The 19,119-nt window shown below is 44.3% G+C and overlaps 2 protein-coding genes across 2 annotated transcripts in view; one reads left to right on the forward strand and one right to left on the reverse strand.

Moving 5' to 3' along the window:
* The window catches only part of eefsec (eukaryotic elongation factor, selenocysteine-tRNA-specific), a 406,572-nt gene extending 399,451 nt beyond the window's left edge, over positions 1-7,121 (reverse strand). Inside the window, exon 1 of the mRNA XM_048548098.2 lies at positions 6,798-7,121. Within this exon, the coding sequence (XP_048404055.1) occupies positions 6,798-7,086 (289 nt within the window). The 5' untranslated portion in view covers positions 7,087-7,121. The remainder of the gene's footprint in view (positions 1-6,797) is intronic.
* Positions 7,122-11,448: 4,327 nt separating this feature from the next.
* The window catches only part of ruvbl1 (RuvB-like AAA ATPase 1), a 65,591-nt gene continuing 57,920 nt past the window's right edge, over positions 11,449-19,119 (forward strand). The window contains exons 1-2 of the mRNA XM_059649721.1: positions 11,449-11,712; positions 14,549-14,635. Of these exons, the coding sequence (XP_059505704.1) occupies positions 11,572-11,712; positions 14,549-14,635 (228 nt within the window). The 5' untranslated portion in view covers positions 11,449-11,571. The remainder of the gene's footprint in view (positions 11,713-14,548; positions 14,636-19,119) is intronic.

Here is a 19,119-nt window from a genome sequence, read left to right on the forward strand (position 1 = left end):
TAGCATTTATTTTTGAGCTCTAATTGCCCCACAGGCAGTTAAGAGTCATTCATGTTGTTGGGTGTCTAGAGTCACATGCAGGCCAGATCAAGTTTCCTTCTTTAAAGGGCATTAGTGAATCAGATGCAATTTTCTGACAATTGAAAATGGTTTCATGGCCATATTTAGACTCATCATTTCAGATTTTTACTGAATTCAAATTTGACCATCACCACTGCAGAATATTACTCAGGTCTCTGGATTAATCGTCTAGAGATAATGCCACAGGCCATCACCTCCTTTCTTTTCTATCAAAGAAGATGGGCTTAACAGATCAACCTCTTTTTTTTTAACCTTCATCCTTTCTCTAACACTTTGAAACATGGCATCAAATAACTGTATTTCCAAGTCATTACCCTTTATTGTAGAATTAGTCAGGAAGTGGAGTCATCTCTCAGCCAGAGATCAAGTCACAAAACAATTCAGGTTATTCCAATATCTTTGGCGAGGTCATTATGTTTTACCATCTAGTTCATTCCCCAAGATAAAATCAATTCCTCCTATTGGGAATTGTAGCATAACTCCAAATATAACTTCTCAATGACACACTTGTGGGACAATTTGTAACTTCCGTGTATGCTTCCAAATATTTATTTTCCTTCATGATACATTTGTCTTGACAAAGGGCTAAAGAGTCAGTATCAGCGACTGACTTACTCCAGTGTCTATCAATCTTCTTACCAGTTTACCTCCTTGATTAGAAACATACAGAAATTCTTCTTTATTTTGAATAAAATGTTCAGAACTCGTATAGTCTGACTTTCTTGATGTACAATCCTGATCTTTCTCCCCCTTCTTAGTAAGTTCTGAGGAACAAGTGACACTTGTACAATTGCTAAAAAGGGATGTGATAGCCTCGTGGCATTATTGCTGGACCGTTAATCCACAGACCCAGGTAAAGTTCTGAAGACATGGGTTCGAATCCCGCCACAGTAGATGGTAGAATCCTTAATTCTGCAGTTAAGAGTCTTATGATGACCATGCATCCAATGCCGATTGTTGGGAAAATCCCATCTGGCTCACTAATGAACTTTAGGGAAGGAAGCTGCCATCCCTACCTGGTTTCAGCCAATATGTGACTCGAGACCAACAGCAATGTGGTTGACTCATTACTGCCCATTGAGCAATTAGGGATGGGCAATAAATGCTGGCCATGCCAGCAATGCCCTCATCCAGTGAATGAATTTTTTTAAAAAATTACCCATTTCCTAATGCATCCTTTTCTAATGATTCTTTAAGGGTGTCAATGGCTGCAATAGGTCTCCCATTTAGTTTGCAGCAATTGGCTTTACTATGTCCAGTTTTATCACAGTAATTGTGTTATTTTCCGACCATTGCTGATAGGTTCTAGTCTTTCTCCTTTATTCTTTTAGTATTGTTCTGTTTGTTCCCTAAAATGGATATCATTTCCATGCCCAGATTTTCTATTCTTCTAATTTCCTTAATTCCCTGTATGAAGTTTCTTTGAATGTTATTAAGTGATTTCATAGTTGTCTGAGAGAACTGATAACTCTCAAAGTTTTGATATTTGATGCTCATCTAAATAACACTCGTGTCATCAGAATACAATATCAGAATTCTTCTATTATCATGATTGTCCTCTCATTCTAAAACTGTTCTCTAGATTCAATGGTCACAGCCAGTGATCCTATTACATTTCTTTCTTCTCTGTAAATTCTAAAATGTCCGATTAGCTTTCTTCCATTTTTATCCTAAGGTTTAATTGACAAATTTCAGACACAAGCTCATGAGCATTTGCTTTAACAACTGCATCCGCTGCAAACTGCTCTTCAGACAAACTGGTTTACACATTCGTAGCTATATCTATAAAGGCACTGTATAACATTAAAAGTCCACTAACTTACACAGTGTATCTTTGGAGAGTTCTAATAATGCAATATCATATTTTCTACTACCAGAAGAGTCTTAACAACAATAAAAACTATTGTGAAATTCCAATCTGTGGCATGAATTTGATAACAGAACATTTTGATGCCCAAGACCTTCACTTACTGGTTTCCCTAAAGATTCAAAAGACCCTTCTTAAATTCAACAAATTCTTATCCTGACAGAAGCCCCCACCTTGTTACAATCCCAACTCATGGTCATGCTTATCAAGTCAGGCTCCAGCGCGAAACCAGATATGATACCTCCCGCAAACCACTTCAACTCCCCCTCCCACCCCTTGGACGACATGACCAACCTGGGCCTCCTCCACTGCCACAATGATGACAACCAAAGGTTGCAGGAACAGCAACTCATATTTTGTTTAGGAACCCTACAGCCCAATGGTATCAATGTGGACTTCACAAGCTTCAAAATCTCCCCTTCCCCAACCGCATCCCAAAACCAGCTCAGCTCTTCCCCGCCTCCCTAGCCTGTCCATCCTTTCTCCCACCTATCCACTCCTCCCACCTCAAGTCCCAACCCACCTCCTACCTACCAGCCTCATCCTGCCTCCTTGAACTGTCCGTCTTCCCTGGGCTGAACAACGCCCATCCTAACTCCCTAACTACACTCACCTTTACTGGCTCCAACCTCGCCTCTTTGACCTGTCTGTCTCCTCTCCACTTATCTGCTCTTTTGTCCATCTTCCATCCAACTCCCCCTCTCTCTACTTATTTCAGAATCCCCTTCCCCTCCCCCATTTCTAAAGAAGGGTCCAGACCAAAACGTCAGCTTTTCTGCTTCTCTGATGCTGCTTGGCCTGCTGTATTCATCCAGCTCTACACCTTGTTATCTCAGATTCTCCAGCATTGGCAGTTCCTACTATCTCTGATTAGGAAGTAGTCTTTCTTGCAGTGAATGTGGGAGATATTGTGGCAGAGTGATACTGTGCCTATCTCTAAGCCAGGATGCCTGTTTCATGTACTCCACAAGTGTATACAGCAATAACAATGCTGATCAGGTTGATGATTGGAAAACATCTGAAGTAAGCATTTACATGCTATTGGTACAAACAGTTTGCAAACTGGAAAATACTTGCATGCTGTCAAGCAGCAAGACAAAGGAAAAAGTATCACAGAAAATGACTGCCTCCATTTTTTGGCACTTTGACATCGGATTAACAATCTGAAAATGTTTACAATCCACAAACGTAGATATTTCAAACTTCTCAAAAGTCAGAAAGCTCATCTTGGGGGTATAATGCATTCTTCTTCATCTTACTGTCATAACATGAAACGAGTCCATTCAACTATGTGATCAAAGTATTGTTGACAGCATTTATCACATATCACTCTGAGTAAGGGGCCGAACTTTGCCTTTGTGTAAGAGAAGGGCCAGAGTTCATTGAATATTTACAGCACAGTCAGAAGCCATTCAGTCCACTGATCCATGTCAATATTTGCACTTCACGCCTTCCCTCACCTGATTTACATATCTTTCCATTCCTCTCTTGTACACATGTGCTTCTCACTTGTTAAGTAATCTTTGACACAGAGAACATAATTTGAAAACATACCATTTTGGTCCAACTACTGTCAGTACCGGGTATGTTATTCACCCCAAACTTGGATAAATAGAACTAATGTTATACCAATGACAAAAAAAATCGTAGAAGAGATATGCAAACAGACAAAATAAAAAGAACAATTAGGAATTTCAAGAATCTCCAAAACCACACCACACTCACAGGACTCTGTCAAAGCTAAAAAAGATAACAAGGCCAGAATTAACAGTTTTAATTTCTAGTTGTCAAAACATTTCTTACACTGCAGAATTGGCATAATTGATATAGCCTTCTTTTAAAATTATATTGCTGTGTTTCCTCCTGATTATTCAGTCAATAAACAAAATGCCACAATAACTCGTGCAGATCAGAAAGGTCCATGATTTAACCCTTGGCCTGTACTGACTTGAGCTACAGCAGGGACGAATTACGAAAAATACAGAAAGGGACCCTGCTTCTAATCACCATCAAGTAACTATTGCTGAAATGCACATGTCTATAGTAGCTGGACACAAGATCAGTCAGGTCCATAATATTTCCCCCAGTGAAAAAGTCTACTGAGGTAGCTAATAGCTTGATCTCTACAAGTGACTGCAGTAAAGGAAAGAAATGGTTTTTAAAATTATTTGGGGGCGCAGCAGAGAGAGCAACAAAAGAGAGAGAATGAAAACTGTGCATTAATCATTTCACAACCACAGGATGCTTTTCAGCCAATAAAGAACCTTCAAATAGAGCCTGCTATAACACACGAAGCATGGCAACCAACTTGGCCACAGCAGGCTCCATCAACAGCAACGTCATAATATTCGTAGGAACTGTTTTTGATGTTGTTGCTTGCAGAGTATAAATTTACTATTTCCATAATTAAAGATTCACAATGAGGGCTGATCAGCTTAAAATTCCAAGTCCTTGGCAAACTAATTGAGAGATTTATTCCTATAATTAAGTGTCAAAGCATGTCCAAAAAGATAGATTAAAATGACTAAAATTTTATGGGGTCAACCCATAGCTTTGAAACCTGCCAGCCTGCCCTTCTCAACGTTTCTGGGTTCTGTTATGCAGTGGTGGTATTCCTACCTCTGGGCCAGAAAGTCCAGATTTGAGACCCATGTGCACCTGAGATGTGTCAGAAACTGAACTAGCAGGTTAACTAAAGAGACAGCAGAGGAATGGAGAAGGATCCTTTTTTAAACCCAGACGTTCTAACTCAGGGACACCACCACTGTGTCACAGCAGCCCTCATTCAGCATTAACCTGGGCATCTGAATTACATGTCCAGTGACAATACTACTAGGGAGAAAAGTAAACTATCTTCAGCCTGACATCCGGCTGAAAATGGCATGCAACTATTAAAATAAACGGAGGCAAACTAGATGAGCCTTGGTCTTATTATTGGCAATGCTCATGTCTCTGTCCAGAGTTTTTGTCAGAAAGAGTGAGGAAAACGTTCTTTTTGGAGGTTAGTCGGAAGATAAAATGCCTTGTTGCAGGGAGAGATTGAAGCAGACAACTTGAAACTTTCAGCGTTCAGCCTGTTGTGTCAATTTTGGCTCTTTGAAAATGTCCAAACTAATCTCATAACTTCAACTCTCGTTGCAGCATCAGTTTTGGATCAAAGGATAGCTTTCTCCCTGCTGAGTCAAAAGGTTGAGTTTCAAGGATCTTTCAAAGTTTCACACCCAATACATATGGTGGTTTCTCCTGTGCAGTGGATGAGAAGATGAGGTACGGTCAGAGGTGCATTTCTAGAAAAAGAATCAGACCTTGACTTTGCTGCTGTCAACAGCAAGTGAAGTTTCAAAGAGACATAAAACAAGCCCCCAGCCAAACTCTACAATGGACATAAGATCCAAAAGCCACTACGTAAGGAAAAATAAGGGAGGTATTTCCAGGCTCCTGAGCAAAATTTAGCCCTCACTCAACTTCACGAAAACAGATCAAGTGGTCATTATCAAACAGCTGTTTGTAGGAACTCACTGTGCACAAATTGGCTTTCAAATTTCTTGCAATAGGGTATGAATCAGTCCATTTTGATTCAGCCCTCTGCCCTGGCCTCTCCCTCACCTTTGGTGTTATTGGATTTCCCGTAATGGGCTCTGCATGTAAATTGAAAGATTGGAAACATGGGTGGCTTACTGGGGGTAGTTAACAGATGAAAAATACCACAGATTTGATGGTGGGAAAACCTGTTCAATTGAGAGAGATAACACGTCCACATACATAAATAAAAAGAGAAAGAAAAAGAGGAACCAGAGACCTTTTATGGCACTTTGGTAGTGTCCCTAACCCTTGAGCCAGGAGGCCCAGGTTCAAGTCCCACCTGCTCCAGAGGTTGTAATGATATCTCTGAACAGGTTAATTAGAAAAAATCATACTTCTAAGGTACTTTTTTTGCAATCAACTGTGTTGCAATGATCAGAGGTCAAGAATATTTTTTAAAAAGGAGCAGGGTTAGGCCAATCCAGTCTGCTCCCCCTTTCCATAAGATCATTGCTGATCTCCAATTCCACTTTTTACCCATGCCCCATATTCCTAAATTCTTAGACACCAAAATCTGTCTGTCCTAATCATAACACTTCTTTCTTCATTCAAGGTCACGGGCCAAGATTCATTGCCTGCCTGTAACTGTCCTGGGAAAGATGCTGATGAGCTGCCTTCTTGAACTGATGCAGTTAGTAGGACATCCAGATTTCTGTTAGGAAGGTAGTTCCATGATTTTGAGCCAGCAACACTGAAGGATTGGCGCAGTATTTCCAAGTCAGATTAGTAGTAGCTGGGAATGGAAACTTGCAGGTGGTAGTGTTCCCATGTATCTGCTGCCCTTGTCCTTCTAAATGGTAAATGACTTGGGAGGTACAGTTTAATGAGCCTTGGTGAATTACTGCAGTGTATCTTGAGGACGGTACACATTATTGCTTCTGAGCGTTGTTGGTCGAGGGGCTGCGATCAGACGGCTGTGGATGGGGAGCCAAGTGAGCAGGGCTGCCTTGTCCTGGATGTTGCTGAGCTTCTTGAGTGTTCCTGAAGACGGACAAATTCACGTAAATAGAGAGTATCCCGTCACACTCATGTCTTTCGCCGTGTAGATAGATGGGGAACAGGCCTTGGGGGGAAGACACAGCTGTTCAAAGATGGAGCATCCGCAACCTTCTGTGGCACAGAATACTAAAGATGCACAATCCAGTGACAGGCGCAACATTAATGCAAGAGGTTTTCGTCTTGCAAGGGGTGGGGGGGGGGGGGGGGTGAGGTGGAAGAGAGAGAACCACGGAATATCATTTATTCCCACATAAACAAAAAGACGTACCTCCAATGATGGTCCTAATGAGGGAAGCGTGTCCAGGACAGTCCACCAGTGTCACCTGGAGCCTGGTGCAGTTTCCATGCGGCTTGAGGTGTTCCGGCACGGGGAGACAGAAGGAAGAGAAGCCCAGATCCAAGGTGATGCCCCTCTCCCGGCTCTGAGGATTCTTGTCGAAGGCGGCGGTGGAGGCTGTGGTGCTCAAGGCCCGGGCCAGCGACGTCTTCCCGCTGTCGATGTGGCCCAACACCCCGACGTTAAAATTCAGGGTCTCTGAGGCTGCGGCCGCCGCCATGGTTACCAAAAACCGGAAATCAGCCCGTCGGTTGGGGGCGGTCAAACCCGACGGACCATCCGCTGTGCGCCCGCTATCCACCTTCCCCCAACTCAACCTCCCATGAGGGAGGAACCAAGAGTTCCGTATTACAGTCCACACTCAGAGTGAACAGTGACGACCATGAAATGAAAGCTGTAAATCTGAAACAAAGACAGAAAGTGCTGGATAAACTCAAAACATCTGGCAGCATCCGTGGAGAGAGAATCAGCTTTAGCGTTTCGACCCCATTATTACCTTTCTTCATAATCTTACAATCATAGTCAATAATATCTAGGAATATCCAATGATTCCAGGCCAACAAAAGGGTTTCTGTGAATATCAGAACATTTTCTTCACAGATGCTGTCAGGCCTGCTGAGCTTTTCCTGCAACTTGTTTGCCACAAAAGGGTTTGATTTTCAGAGGTTATATGAACTTGGTTTGCCTTTCCCTGGATGAATAAGATTGAAGAATGATCAGATAGAGATGTTTAACATTTTAATAAGATTCAATAAGGTAGATCGGTGATATAATTCCTTATGGAAAATCAAGAACAAGAAGATATAATTTAAAATCTCAGCTGGGCCATTTTGGACTGAAATCAGGAAGCCTTTTTGAAATACCAAGGTGTAGAGCTGGATGAACACAGCAGGCCAAGCAGCATCAGAGGAGCAGGAAGGCTGATGTTTCGTGTCTAGATCCTTCTTCAGAAATGCTTTTTTGCAGCTGAGGCGAAGGGATTGGGAATGGGGGATGCCATTTTTGCAGGAAGCTGGGTGGGAGGAGGTGTATTATAGGTAGCTATGGGAGATGTTGGGCTTGACGTGGATATCGGTTTCCAGGTCGTTGCCAGAGATGGAAACAGAGAGGCCCAGGAAAGAGAGAGAAGTATCAGAGATGATCCAGGTGAACTTAAGGTTGGGATGGAAGGTGTTGGTGAATTGAATGAACTGTTCGAGCTCCTCGTGGGAAGCTCCCTCCATAGGACTGGGCATCCTGGACAGTCATATGAACCCCTCAAGCTTGATCTGCCGTTAGATAAGACCATGGCTGATTTGTTGTTTAACTCAATATGCCTGCCTTTGGCCCATGTCCCTTAATAACTTTGTTCAACAAAAATTGATCAATCCAAGACTTAAAATTAATAATTGATCAAGTATCAAATATCATTTGTGGAAGAGAATTCCAAACCTCTACCACCCTTTGAGTATAGAAGTGCTTCCTAACATCACTCATGAATTGTCTGACCCTAATTCTCAGAATATATCCCTAGTTCTAGAATCCCCAATCAGTGGAAATAGTTTTTCTTTATGTGTTGATTTGATTTATCATTGTCACATGTATTGACATACAGTATGCTAACCAGACAAATCATAAATTGTGTATGTACATCAGGGTAGTAGAACATAATACAAAATATAGTATACAGCTACAGAGAAGAAGCAGAGAAAGCTCAACTCTGATATATGGGAGGTCCATTCATATGTCTGATAACATCAGGGAAGAAGCTGTTCTTAAATCTGTTGGTATGTGTTTTCAAACTTTCGTACAGTCTGCCAAATGGAAGAGGGTGGAAGATATTATAATAGAGATGAAAGAGGTCTTTGATCATGTTAGCTGCTTTCCCAAGCCAGCAAGAAGTCTAGACAGAGTTAATGGAAAGAGTGCTAGTTTCCATGATGGACTGGGTTGCATTCAGAACTCCTTGTAGTTTCTTGCGATCTTGGGCAAAGCAGCTGACATACCAAATTGTGACGCATCCAGATGGGCTGCTTTATTTGGTGCATCGATAAAAATTGGTAACAGCCATTATGGACATGCCAAATTTCCTTAGCTTTACCTCCCCTGTCTTTTCCTGTTACTATCTTGAAGGCTTCAATCAGATCACCCTTTGACATCCTAAATGTGTGTAATCATGCCTCATAACTTAAACCCTAAAATACAGGTATTATACAAATCCAATAAATGACAACAAATTCAAAATTAAAATAAAACAGGAAAATGTTGCAAATATATTCAGTACTCAAACCGAATATATTAACATCCTTTCTCAAAGATTGACTGCTGACCCAACCTGCAGCTCATCCTCAACATTGTGTTATTTACTTCTGGAACTTCACATCTGCATAATGAAATGAGGATTTTGTAGGGATTTACGACACAGAAACAGGCTATACAGCCCACTCGGACTAGCTCTACAAGATTTGCCCTTCTTCAGAACCACATTCCACAGCGAGTCTTATCATTGAATACTTTTATAATAGCAGGCACATTTCTGATCTGCTTCTGCAAAGCATAGCCACGCTTCAAAGTTTCACTTTGCACAGATTTCCCCTGAAGATCAGAAAAATACATTTGGCATCATGTCTATGTCTGTCCTTCAGCGAGCAATCAAACCCCACTGTATCCATGTAAAGGAGATAATGGGAACTGCAGATGCTGGAGATTCCAAGATAATAAAATGTGAGGCTGGATGAACACAGCAGGCCAAGCAGCATCTCAGGAGCACAAAAGCTGACGTTTCGGGCCTAGACCCTTCATCAGAGAGGGGGATGGGGGGAGGGAACTGGAATAAATAGGGAGAGAGGGGGAGGCGGACCGAAGATGGAGAGCAAAGAAGATAGGTGGAGAGGGTGTAGGTGGGGAGGTAGGGAGGGGATAGGTCAGTCCAGGGAAGACGGACAGGTCAAGGAGGTGGGATGAGGTTAGTAGGTAGCTGGGGGTGCGGCTGGGGGTGGGAGGAAGGGATGGGTGAGAGGAAGAACCGGTTAGGGAGGCAGAGACAGGTTGGACTGGTTTTGGGATGCAGTGGGTGGGGGGGAAGAGCTGGGCTGGTTGTGTGGTGCAGTGGGGGGAGGGGATGAACTGGGCTGGTTTAGGGATGCAGTGGGGGAAGGGGAGATTTTGAAACTGGTGAAGTCCACATTGATACCATATGGCTGCAGGGTTCCCAGGCGGAATATGAGTTGCTGTTCCTGCAACCTTCGGGTGGCATCATTGTGGCAGTGCAGGAGGCCCATGATGGACATGTCATCAAGAGAATGGGAGGGGGAGTGGAAATGGTTTGCGACTGGCAGGTCAGTTCGCAACAAACAACTGCACCTCCCAGTCGCAAACCATTTCCACTCCCCCTCCCATTCTCTTGATGACATGTCCATCATGGGCCTCCTGCACTGCCACAATGATGCCACCCGAAGGTTGCAGGAACAGCAACTCATATTCCGCCTGGGAACCCTGCAGCCATATGGTATCAATGTGGACTTCACCAGTTTCAAAATCTCCCCTTCCCCCACTGCATCCCTAAACCAGCCCAGTTCATCCCCTCCCCCCACTGCACCACACAACCAGCCCAGCTCTTCCCCCCCACCCACTGCATCCTAAAACCAGTCCAACCTGTCTCTGCCTCCCTAACCGGTTCTTCCTCTCACCCATCCCTTCCTCCCACCCCAAGCCGCACCCCCATCTACCTACTAACCTCATCCCACCTCCTTGACCTGTCCGTCTTCCCTGGACTGACCTATCCCCTCCCTACCTCCCCACCTACACCCTCTCCACCTATCTTCTTTGCTCTCCATCTTCGGTCCGCCTCCCCCTCTCTCCCTATTTATTCCAGTTCCCTCCCCCCATCCCCCTCTCTGATGAAGGGTCTAGGCCCGAAACGTCAGCTTTTGTGCTCCTGAGATGCTGCTTGGCCTGCTGTGTTCATCCAGCCTCACATTTTATTATCTTGTATCCATGTAAAAATGAGTTAATTTCCTTTAATTGCCTAATCATTAACTGAAACTTACACCACCCTTAACAGCTGCATTGATAATGTAATAGAGTCTAAGTGATATTTTAAATAGTTACTTTTACATCCCGGTTTGTTAAACTCAAAGGAATGTTTAATATTATCATCTAAAAGCATCATTAAAAATTGTGCTCAGGTGAAAAATCTTAAAATTAGAAATGTGAATTTCAAAATATCTGGGTAAAAAGTTCTTCCTCTAACATTGAAATAGTGATTGTTTTTTAAAAAAAACAGAATTCTTTTTCAGTACAAAACATTTTCACTAAAGTTTGAACATGAGGTGAACTATTGGTAACAAAATTCAGGCCGAAGACCTAGTGATTGACAGATATGCTATCCAATCGGAATTGGGAATGCCCAAAGGACAGCCAATAGTTCGAGATGACCCTCGTGTCGGCGGCTGCGGCGGTCCGCCCCTTAACGACGGGCAGGAGGTTACCGCCCACTGAGCTTGCTGATTCGGTGTTGCAATGATGGTTGGTTTATTGGCCAGTAGGATGAGGGGATATTCTGATTGACGTGCTTCGTATCCAATCGGTGAAGGGCTGGGCGTTGCTGTCCTCCATCGAGGTCGGTAGAGCGATGTTTCCTCTGGCCTCTTGGTAACACGCGCCGCGGGCTTCAGGTGAGGAAGAGGCCGAGGCCTGCGCTAAGGCCGCACATTCACAGTTCACCATGAAGATCGAAGAAGTCAAGAGCACGACCAAGACCCAGCGGATCGCCAGCCACAGCCATGTGAAGGGGCTCGGTTTAGACGAGAACGGCCAGGCCAAGGTGGCGGCCGCCGGGCTGGTTGGCCAGGAGAACGCCAGGGAGGTGGGTGAGGACCGGCTCGGGCCTGGGGATCACAGAAAGCAGGGCATCTCCATTCCACAAGACTAAGTCTTGATGGGCTGAAGGGCCTAATTGTGCTCCTGTCACTTATGGAATACAGTTCTATGTTCTAGAAATCATAGCACAATTAGGCCATTCCGCCCATCGAATCTGCTCCACCTTTCGATCATGGCTGATATGTTTCTCAATCATACTTTGCTGTCTCCTCCCTGTGACCCTTGATCCCCCTTACTAATCAAGAAACTATCCATCTCTGTCTTAAATATTCTTAATGACTTTGCCTCCGGAGGCTTCTGCAATAATGTGATCCACAGATTCACCACCCTTTGAAAAAATTCCCTCATATCCCAGTTCTAAAGGGTCACCCTTTCACCCTGAGGTTGTGCCCTTAGTCCTTAGTCTTTTCTACTAATAGAAATCTGTTCTCCAAATCCAGGCATCTCAGTATTCTGTAAATTTCAATCAGGTCAATCTCCTCATTCTTCTAAATTCCATCTAGTACAGACCCAGTGTCCTCAAGCACTTGTCACAGGACAAAATCTTCACCCTTAAGATTATTCTTGTGAACCAAATCAGAAATTGCTGGAAAAACTCAACAGGTTCAGCAGTATCAATGGAGAGAAAGCAGTGTAAATGATTCAGGTCCAGCAACCGTCCTTCAGAGCGCTAAGGATCTTAACTCTGCCTTCTCTCCACAGATGCTGCCAGATTTGCTGAGTGTTTTTTTTGGCAATTTCTAATTTCCAGCATCTGCAGTTTATTTGTTTATTATTCTTGTAAACCTCCACTAGACTTCTCCAATGCCAGCACGTACTTGTGTAGGTAGGGGGCCCCAGACTTAATTCTTTATTCATTTACAGGATGATGGCATCGCTGGCTTGGCCAGCACTTATTGACCAGAGGGCAGTTAAGAGTCAGCCACGTTGCTGTGGGTCTGGTGTCACATGTAGGCCAGACCAGGCAAGGATGGCAGTTTTCTTCCCTACAGGATATTAGTGAACCAGATGGGTTTTTCCAACATTCCACAATGGATTCACGGTCATCATTAGATTTTTAACTCCACATATTTATTGAATTCGAATTCAACCATCCGCTGTGGCAGGATTCAAACCTAGGTCCCCAGGATGATACCTGGGTCTCTGGATTAAGAGTCCAGCGATAATACCACTAGGCCCTTGCCTCCCCCGAACTGCTCACAGTATTCCAAATGTGGTCTGACCAGAGTCTTGTTCCGCCTCAGCATTACATAGAGTCCTGGAAATGTACGGCGTGGAAACAGACCCTTCTGTCTGACTCATCTATGCTGACCAGATATCCTAACGGTCACATTTCCCAGCGTTTGGCCCATACCCCTGTAAACCGTTACTGCTCATATATCTATCCAAGTGTTCTTTAAATGTTGTAAATTAACATTTCTGCCCTTGTATCCTAGCCCTGTTGAAATGTATATGAATATTGCATTTACTTTCCTATCTGCTAACTGAGCCTACATGTTAACTTTCAGAGAATCCTAAACTAGGACTTGCAAGTCCCGTTGTGCTTCAGGTTTCTGAAGCCTTTCCCCAGTTAGAAAATATTGCCTATGCCTCTACTTTTCTTGCTAAGTACATAACCTCACACTTCCCCACATTGTATTCCACCTGCCACTTCTTTGCCCACTCTGCCCCAAGTCCTCCTGCAGCCTCCCCACTTCCTTGACGTTAGTTGTTCTTCCACCTATTTTTGTGTCACCTGGAAACTTAGCAACAGTACATTCAGTTCCTTTATCCAGATTGTTGCTGTACAACGTGAATGGTTGTGGTCCCATAGCCTGCTGCAGAACTCACTAGTCACCATCCTGAAAAAGACCCCTTCATCCCCAAAATGCTGCTTGGCTGCTGTGTTCATCCAGTTCTGTGCTTTGTTACCCCAAATCCTTCAACCCCATGGTCTGTTTACTCCCTCTCAACCAATCCTCTATCCATGGTCCTTGTGCCATGGGTCTTATTTAGGAGCCTCCTGTTTGGCACCTTATCAAAGGCTTTTTGGAAATCCAAATAGATCATGTCCAGTGACTCTCCTTTCTCTAAATGTTCCCTGATTTTCACCCTTTCCTTTTCCCCACCCCCAGGATCCCCCCTCCTCCCCTTTCCCCCCTCTTCAATCACCCCTCCCCATGCCCGTCTCCTCAATTCCCACCCTCACTCCTTCCATCTGCCCTCTCTTCCCCTACCTCTATCGCTACCTCCCACTCCCCCCATCTGCTCACTCTTCCCCTATTCCTACTCTTAATCACCCCCCACTCTCTCCCCAACCTCCCACCCCAACTCTTCCCCCCCCCGACTTCCCACCCCTCCCCCACTAATATCATTGCTCCTTCCTTGGTTGAGTAAACCTGCGCACCACTCATTGCAGATGCAGTTTTAGACTTTTCTACTTTGTTTGATTCAGTCATTCTGTTCTTCTAATGGAAAGGCCACCTCTGTGTTAGCCTTTGGATGACTGTCTGTACCTCTTCAACATTTTAATCAACGATGTTTCCAGACATTTCATTTTCCATTTTAGCTTGCTGAGAACATCTTTAATTATCTAAAGGTATTTATTAATTGTTCAGCTTTATCTGTATTTAAAAAGCGACATTAATTGCGTAAAATTAATTGTAATTCGTGTATGAACTGTAAAGTTTGACAACTCTCAAGTTTAGCATGAGTTAATGTATCATGAATGTGAGTGGAGAATTGACTTTGATTATCATTCCTTTCGACTTTAGGAGATGATGGGCATGGTATGGTCCCAGTTTAACGTATTGACTTTATCCATTCCCTCTTGTTTTCTCTAGGCCTGTGGAGTTATAGTGGAGCTGATTAGAAGTAAGAAAATGGCTGGCAGGGCTGTATTGTTGGCTGGACCTCCAGGAACTGGGAAAGTAAGTTGCCAATTGGCTCAGAGATGACTGTGTTTAAAATGCTGAAGAGATTGGCCTCCTCCCTTTTTTTCACTACCTTTTGAGTTCTATGGATGAGAGGGCTCTCCAAATTGGCATTCAATTAGTCCCTTGCATTTTATTCTTCTGGAGCTAACCCAATTGAATAATGTACAGTTCTCATTTCTTAATTCAGAGAGAATCCCTACAGGTGGAAACAGGCCCTTTGGCCCAATAAGTCCACACCGACCCTCAGAGCATCCCACCCAAACCTATCCCCCTATAACCCACCTACTCTACACATCCCTGAGCACTACAGGCAATTTAGCATGGCCAATCCACCTAGCCTGCATATCTTTGGACTGTGGGAGGAAACCCATGCAGACACGGGGAGAATGTGCAAACTCCACACAGACAGTCGCCCTAGGGTGGAATCAAACCCAGGTCCCAGGTGCTGTTCAGCAGCCATGCTAACCACTGAGTCATTCTGAACCTTACTTGCATAATAAACTGAACAACTCTGTGGCCGAGATAACAAAGCATGGAGGTGGATGAACACAGCAGGCCAAGCAGCATCCCAGGAACACAAAAGCTGACACTTCGGGCCCAGACCCCCCACCAGAAAAGGGGGATGGGGACAGGATTCTGAAATAAATAGAGAGAGAGGGGGAGGCGGACCGAAGACGAAGAGAGGAGAAGACAGGCGGAGAGGAGAAGACAGGTGAGGAGGTAGGGAGGGGACAGGCCAGCCCGGGGAGAACAGACAGGCCAAGGGGGCGGGACGAGGCTAGTAGGTAGGAAATGGACGTGCAGCTTGAGGTGGGAGGAGGGGATAGGTGAGAGAAAGAACAGGCTAGAGGGGCAGGGACGCGCTGGGCCGGCTCGGGGATACAGTGGGGGGAGGGGAGACCCCGAAGCCCGCGAAAACCACATCGACACCACTGGGCTGCAGGGTTCCCAAGCAGAACATGAGCTGCTGCCCCTGCAACCCTCGGGCGGCACCATCACGGCACCGCAGGAGGCCCAGGATGGACACGCCGTCCAAGGAAACGGAGGGGGAGTCAAAACGGCCCGCGACTGGGAGATGCAGCTGCCCACTGCGAACCAAGCGTAGGTATCCTGCAAAGCGGTCCCCAAGCCTTCGCTTGGCTTCCCCAATGTAGAGGGAGCCACAACGGTACCGCGGATGCAGTATACCACATTGGCGGATGTGCAGGTGAACATCTGCTTGATGTGGAAAGTCATCTTGGGGCCTGGGATTGGGGTGAGGGAGGAGGTGTGGGGGCAAGTGTAACACTTCCTGCGGTTGCAGGGGAAAGTGCCAGGTGTGGTGGGGTTGGAGGGGAGTGTGGAGCGGACAAGGGAGTCGCGGAGAGAGTGGTCTCTCCAGAAGTCAGACAAGGGTAGGGATGGAAAAATGTCTTTAGTGGTGGGGTTGGATTGTAGATGGCGGAAGTGTCGGAGGATGATGCATTGTTTCCGGAGGTTGGTGGGGTGGTATGTGAGGACTAGGGGGATTCTCTTTTGGCGGTTATTGCGGGGGCGGGGTGTGACCGCTTTGCAGAACACCTACGCCTGGCTCACACCAAACAACTGCAACTCCCAGTCGCGAACCACCTCAACCTCCCCCCCCAATCCCCAGACGACACGTCCATCCCGGCCCCCCGCAGCGCCACAACGACGCTACCCAAGGCCGCAGGAACAACAACCTACACTCCGCCTGGAAACCCTGCAGCCCAACGGCACGAACGTGGACCCCACAAGCCCCAAAATCTTCCCTCCCCCCACCGCATCCCAAAAACAAGCCCAGCTCGTCCCCGCCACCCCAACCCGTCTCTCCTCCCACCCATCACCTCATCCCGCCCCCTCCACCCGTCCGCCCCCCCCGGGCTGACCCACCCCCTCCCCAACTCCCCACTTACACTCACCTTTACTGGTTCCATCCACGCCTCTTTGACCTGTCTATGTCCTCTCCACCCATCCTCCCCCCCGTCCATCCTCCATCCGCCTCCCCCGAGCCTCCTTCCCCTCCCCCATCCCTGAAGGAGGATCCAGGCCCAAAACGCCAGCCTTCCCGCCCCCCTGATGGTGCCTAGCCTGCTACGCTCATCCAGCTCTACACCTTGTTAACTTTGTGATTGCATTTATTTGAACATTATACTCAAATTTCAATGCAATATGCCAATGAGAAGATGAGCTAAATTGGAGCTATTAAACTTGGTACCTTGAATATGACACCATTTCAGTCAATGAGTCAAGGACATTGGTGGGTGAGATAAAACAAAGTCTCACTGGTTTATATATAGAAACGTCCCCTTTGCTTCTCAATAATATTCACAAGCATCAGGCAGACGAAATGGAACATTAGGGCAAACTGAAAGCATCCTGCACAAGGATAAAAAAGAAATGTTTATTGTAAACAATGTCGTGGTACACTGGTACAAGTATATACCACAAACAGCCAGTATCAGCAAGAAAGGTCATTGGAGTTGTTGAGGACAGCTAAAGCACTATTATCACAAAGTCAACTGTGGCTCCTGTCAGCACTGGAAGTTGTGGGTTCTGGTCATATTCTTGGACTGGATCATAAAAACTTAGTCTGATACTCTGGTGTAGTACTAAGGGAGCGTTGCACTGATACAAATACCATCTTTCTGATGAGATAGTAAATAGACGCCATGCTTGCCCTTCAGGATGTAAAATATATCTTGGCATTATTTAAAAGCAAGGCAGAAAGTCATCCCTGACCTCTTGGTTAATACATAATCTTTCAAAAAAATTGTAATTGTATTGGTCTTTATGGTAGCTTGCTCTGCACATATTTGGCTGTTGCACTTCCTGCATGATAATCATGATGACATTGCAATAATGTCTACACTTCAAAGGTAATTCATTGGTCATAAAGTTCTACAGGCACTGTGAGATTATGAAAAGTATCATACAAATGTATGTCTTCATAATGGCAGTTTCACTGTCAGGCATATAAGAAATGCAAACAAAATAGAGTATAGAGATTGATGAAAGGCATGGAATGCGATTGCATTATGAAGAATTTCAAAAGGACAGGTTGGGGACGAGAGACATCAGAACAACAGGTAAACGTTTTAAAACAAAACAGAAGAAAATGCAATGGTGACAGTTTGAGGAGAATAGGATTTGATCCAAAAAGAGTAATTAGCGATGTCAACAACCAAAGGAGCAAAGTGTAGCAGGTGATTTACTATGTGCTAAAGCTGAAGGGGTCACAGAAGTGAGCAATGGATAATGTCGAAATGATAGCTAGATTTTACAGTTGTAATGACAGTCAATGTCAACATGCATCCTTGTTACCCTGTAAAAGTGACAGCAACTTCAGGTGTTCATATATATTCAGGTAAACCCTGAAACCAGAGTTGCTATGAGTGATTTCTTGCTCCTCCATCAAGATACATGTTGCTATTCCCACAAATGTCAATCTGTTAAATCTCACTGAGGTGTTCTGTACTATCACTGTTTACAAAGAATACTGTAAAAGTTAGCTCCTGAACAACCCAGCCCCAGTAATTTAATTTTCTATTATGAAAATATTTGTCATTAGGATAAAATTTCTGTACTTTAATTTAGAATTTAAGCTTCTATTTCAATTTTAAATGCATGGCCTATATTTATTTCAATCACAACAGGATCAATGAAACATCAGGTTAGTAAGTGTATCTTATTTCTTAGTTTGCTGTTGGTGAGTTATATTATCAATACTGCCAAGTAAGTCTTCAGAAGAACCATAACCTTGCTCAAAAGAAGTGAAAGAAGCATATTAAAAAATGATTGCAGATTGTAAAGCACTTGGGATTTCACTTCAGTAAAAATGTGCATGCCAGGAGACCAGCTATGACTGCTTCTCAATCTCTAGAAAAATCACTAGAGGAATGCAAATCTGGTATGACCTGATCTTGACAAAGGGATCTATATTGCAGGCAAATTTTATAGTCGCATAACAGGGCCATTAAATTTATCACGGTCTGAAATTAAGCACTTGTAAGAACCAGTCAACAGAGATACAGGTGGTTGTCCTATAAAATGACAGTTGCATTCTTTTGTGACCTCGCACTATAAAAAATCTGGTTATCGGGCAAGTGTTAACCAAACAGTGTCCATTATTCATCAATCACGTTACAGCCGATTCACGTTAACAAAACACAAGTTATAGCAGAAATACTTGTACGGGTACTCGATTAATAATCAAAGTGGTTGCTCAATCCCAAGAATGTAGGCAAATATATACACTAGGACTAACAACAAAGAATAAACAAAATAAAAACTGAAAGATCTGCAGATACTGGAAATCAGAAACAAAAACAGAAATTGCCGGTAAAGCTCAACAGACCTAGCAACATCTGTGGAGAGAAACCAGAGTTAATGTTTCGGGCCCAGTGACCCTTCTTTAGAACATTCTGTTTTTGTTACAGACTAAAAAAAAAACCTTGACTAGATTTACAAAAGAATGTATG

This window comes from Stegostoma tigrinum, chromosome 11, assembly GCF_030684315.1.
Source record: "Stegostoma tigrinum isolate sSteTig4 chromosome 11, sSteTig4.hap1, whole genome shotgun sequence".
NCBI lineage: Eukaryota > Metazoa > Chordata > Chondrichthyes > Orectolobiformes > Stegostomatidae > Stegostoma > Stegostoma tigrinum.